Genomic DNA, 5477 nt, shown 5'->3' with positions numbered 1-5477 from the left:
AAAAAATGGAGCTCAAAGCCTCAAACAAGGAATTAATGTAACTAAATTTGTCTTCCGTGCGTCTGTCTATGACCAGTTGGTATTAACTGTGACGACATGTGATCAACTCACAATCAACACAAAATTGATTACAATCAATCGCAATAAACACATATTTGATCACAGAATGTCACCACAAACAAAAATGCACACATTGTATACCAGCAGCATCACCACCAATGCACCACCACTGCTACCTTCAACTCAAATCCACAACCATAAATAATACCTTTACCTCAAATCCATAATAACAATCACTACTTCAATGTCAAATCTATAAAAAACAATCCACCACTATTATGTTACCATTACCTCCATCTACTATCTCTTTTCATCTTCAACTTCTCCGCAATGGCTACCATTTTCCATTCTTCACTTTCCCCTAAGTACCAATGCTCAATCTCACATCCCCCTTTCAAGGAAAGCATGCCCTTGCCCATAGCACCCACAACTCAACCATTACATCAAATCACTAAAGTCACAATCATTTATTGAGAGGAAAATTTCACCATTGAAGTGAAGAAATTCGATTAGATCAGCTTCTGAGTCAACTTAATCGAATTGGTAGGCATCCGTGCAAGAGATCATGGCTGTGGAGAAGAAGAATCACCACCGAGCGATATGCGTTGCGTCAATAGCGAGGTTTGCTGGTTCGACCACTAGATGAACAAGAAGGAAATTGAATCCGAAAATTGTAGTAGACGATGGATGTTGGGTGCGAAAGCTCCAATAATAACATACGTTGATTCCAAACCGGATTGTAGAGAACGAAATTGTAGTGACAATATTGAAGTAAACGAAATCACACCACGAAACAAGGTTTAAATTGTAAAGAAGAACAAAATGATTAAAGTAGAGGAATGATATTTATTGAATCAATAATATGGAGAATACAAAGCAATCTAGCAATTGGCTTCTATCCGTTATATCTAATGAAAGTCATAGAGGAGTTTTGTATTTATAGGTCAACCCTAGAAGAGTCTTAAAATGTAAGAAAATATATTACAATTAGGAAATGAAATTTCAACAAGATTTGTCTCCTTTTGTTGGATGCAATTATATTCCCTTTCCAAATAAAAGTCTAACGTGTATCTTCAAAAGACCCATAACTAATTTTTAGGATTCCACTCGATCAAATTCTAAATCAACAATAATCTTAACACATTTGAGTCACCAAACCTAACAATGGATGCTGCTGTCCTCGAAGAGGTCGGAGTTGATTATGCTGGTCGGAGTTGTTGCAGATAATAGAGAAAAAGATATGTAAGGTTTGGGTTGTGTGGGGGTGGGGTGATGTTGGGTAGGGTCTTGTTTTTATCTGGTTTTGGGTTGCTTGGGGTGGAGTGGTGTTGGGTAGGGTGGTTTTGTATCGACTATTGATACCTGACTTTTGAAAGAATTTATTTAAATCATGAATTTTGAAATGTAAAATTAAAATAGCGGGTTTAATGTAACACACAAATCCAAGGCGGCCCAACTCGTTCTGAGCCCATTGGCTTAATTGGGCCTGGTCCAACGCGATTCGTTTTGATTACCTTTTTTAGGTTACAATACAATTGACTACTATAAGAACTAGGTTATTACGACATGGAGTTCTTTCTCAGAAGCTCAAAGCCCTAGCTCTCCTGGTGTGGCGCCGGGTCTGACATCTCTATTAGTTTCCTGGTAAGCTTCAGCTCTCTCCTCCTCACTTATAACTTTGTATTCATGTGTATACATGAACAAATTTTTTTAAATATAGTAGTATAATTTCCAATTATTTCTTGATTTTAATTTTCTCTGCTTCGACGTTTCTTTCTTTTTGATCCTTTGTCTATTACATTATTATTTTTAGATCTTTTGTTGAGTACAATCAATTTAGTGCCTTTATTGGAAGACAGGTTACGTACGTGAACATTCTTTAATTTTTATTTATTTGGGGGGTTTTTATTGAGTGTAAGCAAATGGGATCAGCAGTTAATGAATGCATAGCTAGTAAAAGTAGCGTGTTTCCATCTCTTTTATCATATTTAATTGAGATCGCGGTTGAGTCATGTTCATTGAGAATCACCAGTTGGACTAACAGTGAACTTATATTTCTGAACAAATCTCCGCTCATAATTTTTATTGAAATGTTCCAATAGTTGTATGTATTAAATTTTGTTGTTGAAATTATGGCTCCAAGCCTGTTGAAAACTTTCTTTGTTTGTGCGCTACCATCTAATTTGACACGGGCTAAACAAGAAAATACTAATTGCCAAATATTATTAAAAATATGTTTCTTAGAGGCAGGGAAGGGAAATGGGAAGGTGAAAAGGGCAACATAAGTTTTGAGAAGTGTTTATTTATTTTTGATATGTATTAAATAACGCCGTTCTATAGGTTGCTGTTGATAAAGTAATATTTTAAACTTTCTTTACCAAATCAAATTGCTGTTTTCTTCGACTGTTTATGGAATCTATGACAAAGATCAGATCGATTATCAGGGAAACTGTGTATAAACCAAAGTTTTCTCGGTTTCATTTTCCTATTTAGATTTGCTTGACAAAGCTTTTGATAATATTTTTAGTAGATTATTTATGAAAGTTGATGAAACTTGTGTCCCATGAAATGTGATTAAAATTGAATTTTGACCATTTTAAAGTTAGCCCCAGTTTGAGTCCCATTCTTTAAAAACTTGTATTTTTTCAAACTCATTTTCAACCGCACATTCTTCCCATTATAATTTTACACGTAAACTAACAAATTTTCCCTACTTTTTAACCATATTCTCAAAAAAATCATTACTACAAAATCTATCTTCACAAAAAATGGGGCTCAAACAAAACCTTAATAAAAATTTAGCAAAGTTGTATCAAACAAGCACTTACTAATTTTTGATGTAAGCGATACATATAGCAGTTTTAGTTTTATGTTGTTTGTGAATGTTGGGGGATCTATTTTTTGTTTAATGTTTGATTGCACAAAATTCTGAGTAGCTTTGTTTATTCATTATTTGTCTTCAGAGTAAGGATGCATATGATAACTTGTGTATATGTGGTACAGCAGTATCTGTAAGCAAAGATGGTGAGAGTTAGTGTACTGAATGATGCTCTGAAGAGCATGTACAATGCAGAGAAGCGGGGGAAGCGTCAGGTCATGATTAGACCCTCATCCAAGGTCATTATCAAGTTTCTCTTGGTGATGCAGAAGCATGGTATAGCCGTATAGGAAACATTCTGTCGGACATTATTTTATTACAGAGTTCTTTGTTTAGTGTTATATGTTTACTTAACTCTTTTGATCATACATGTAGGATATATTGGGGAGTTTGAGTATGTTGATGACCACCGATCTGGTAAAATTGTGGTCGAACTAAATGGAAGGTTGAACAAGTGTGGAGTCATCAGCCCTCGCTTTGATGTTGGTGTCAAGGAAATTGAGGGATGGACTGCAAGGTTACTTCCCTCCAGACAGGTAATACATAAAAGAGTTTTAGATTAAAGTTTGGAAGATGACATACTGTACTTGTTAGAAATTTTAAAAAAATAAAAATTATCTATTTAATAAGAACATGTTAGAGAAATGTACTTGTGTCAGTACAGTTAGGTTTTGACCTATGCCTCATTTTCTGTCGTGGATTCTCTACATGAATTTTAGATTAAAGTTTGGAAGATGACATACTGTACTTGTTAGAACTTTAAAAAAAATAAAAATTGTCTATTTAATAAGAACATGTTAGAGAAATGTACTTGTGTCAGTACAGTTAGTTTTGACCTATGCGTCATTTTCTGTTGTGGATTCTCTATATGGAGCATTCATGTCTTATCTTAAAGGTCGATAAAGAGCATGTTTGGCTACGAATTTCAGTACTGGTAATTTTTTATTGAAAAGCCAAGTTATCCAAACGTGTTAGGGAAGAAACAAAATTACTTGAAAAGTAACTCCTCCTATTTTGAGTTTAGCCAAACTTGATGGAATATCCGCCTACTTGGATGCTAAACATCCATACTATATCTTTTGATGCTTATATTTTATATCTACTGTAACATAGGAATGTTGGACTGTACCTTGGTGATTATAGCAATTGATCTTGGTTGTCGATTAAAAGCTGAATACTGTGACCAAAAATACAGGTTATAATGCCTTATTTGATTGACATAATTGTTGTACTTGCAGTTCGGATACATTGTCCTGACGACGTCTGCAGGCATCATGGACCATGAAGAGGCAAGGAGAAAGAATGTTGGTGGAAAAGTGCTTGGCTTCTTTTATTAGGCTAATGTTGTTCTATGGACGTGTTTGAATTTTTTTTCTTATTCAAAGAGCTTTTTAATGTACCATTGAGATTGTCGACACCAACGTTACACCTCTATATATTTTGTTTTATTTGCTTTCAACACGAGTTGAGATTTAAACTACTATGTTTTCATCGTATTGGATTTTGGATAATTCGAAGACAATGGGATTTGGGTTTTTTTCACGAGTCACATTACTGCCCGATTTGTCAATGCCTGTAAAAGAGCCAATGCTCGTAGAGGCAACTTTCTCAAGTGAAGTAGTTAGCCTTAAATATCCATTACGCCATGAGAATTTCACGTTCATTCTTGTTTATCGACCTGAAATCAAGCTCTTTTACAGGCATTGACAGCTTTGTCAAAGAGGGAAGAAAAACGTTACATTTTTATTTTTTAGCTGCATATATTGAGTGCGCATTACTGGAGAGGGAGATTCTTGCTTTTTTGTCTTTTTCTTTTTGACAGTGTTCAATATTGAATCCAAGTTAAACAAGCAAGCCATTTACATATAAGAATACAAATCAAACATCAAAAAGTGAATGAAGTAAAATTTCAGTTATACTACAGAGGGCCTTTTGGTGAATGTGCAAATATTATCCTCTTTCGTTGGCGGTGAATCCCCAATTATGGGAAATGCTTTTCTTCTTGGCTTTGCCTCTACAAGCATTGTTATAATGTCTCTCATTGATGGCCTGTCCTTTGGGAGTGTGTGCAATTTTGAGGACAAGAAGCATTTCTTCTTCCACATATTTACATTGTCCAAAAATGTCAGAATCTAATGCTTCTTGTAAGTTTTTTTTTTTTTTTTCCCCCCTCAAACCCATTCGACTATATCAACGGACTCGCCAAATACAGGATTTAGAGGCATTTTCCCTTTTAGAAGCTCTAGAAGCACAACTCCGAACTGTATATGTCACTTTTTATCAACCTTTAACATGTAACCATATTCTATAAGATAAAAGAGAAGCAAAATAAGAATCTTCATAAAAAATCATCAACATGTTATCCACAATCGAACTATTTGACTACAGTCTTACTGGAGCAAAACTTACCAACCCGGTGCTGTGTATCCATATGATCCAGCCACCATTGACAGTCTCATTCTTGTGAAGCATTGTCCTTGCCAAGCCGAAGTCAGCGATTCGTGCCTCGAAATCTGAGTCGAGCAAAATGTTGTTCGAC

At 35.1% G+C, this 5477-nt stretch overlaps 1 protein-coding gene and 1 pseudogene across 3 annotated transcripts; one reads left to right on the top strand and one right to left on the bottom strand.

Annotated features, from left to right (window-relative positions):
* Positions 1-1593: 1593 nt before the first annotated feature.
* On the top strand, positions 1594-4418 carry LOC111375602 (40S ribosomal protein S15a-1). Of its 3 annotated transcripts, none has more exons than XM_022998450.1 (4): positions 1594-1704; positions 3064-3214; positions 3314-3474; positions 4177-4418. In XM_022998450.1, the coding sequence occupies exons 2-4, from the start codon at positions 3082-3084 to the stop codon at positions 4273-4275; spliced, it is 393 nt and encodes a 130-aa protein (XP_022854218.1). In that variant the 5' UTR covers positions 1594-1704; positions 3064-3081; the 3' UTR covers positions 4276-4418. The 3 variants fall into 3 exon arrangements, with proteins under 3 accessions (XP_022854218.1, XP_022854219.1, XP_022854220.1); XM_022998451.1 differs by having other exon boundaries at positions 1607-1704; positions 3067-3214; XM_022998452.1 differs by having other exon boundaries at positions 1613-1704; positions 3024-3214.
* Positions 4419-4851: 433 nt separating this feature from the next.
* Positions 4852-5477, bottom strand: part of LOC111375569 — a 28423-nt pseudogene continuing 27797 nt past the window's right edge.

The sequence above is a fragment of the Olea europaea genome, unplaced genomic scaffold, assembly GCF_002742605.1.
Source record: "Olea europaea var. sylvestris unplaced genomic scaffold, O_europaea_v1 scaffold139, whole genome shotgun sequence".
Classification (NCBI taxonomy): Eukaryota; Viridiplantae; Streptophyta; class Magnoliopsida; order Lamiales; family Oleaceae; genus Olea; species Olea europaea.
The sequence above is the reverse complement of the archived record's forward strand: the minus strand, read 5'-3'. Positions and strand labels throughout refer to the sequence as shown.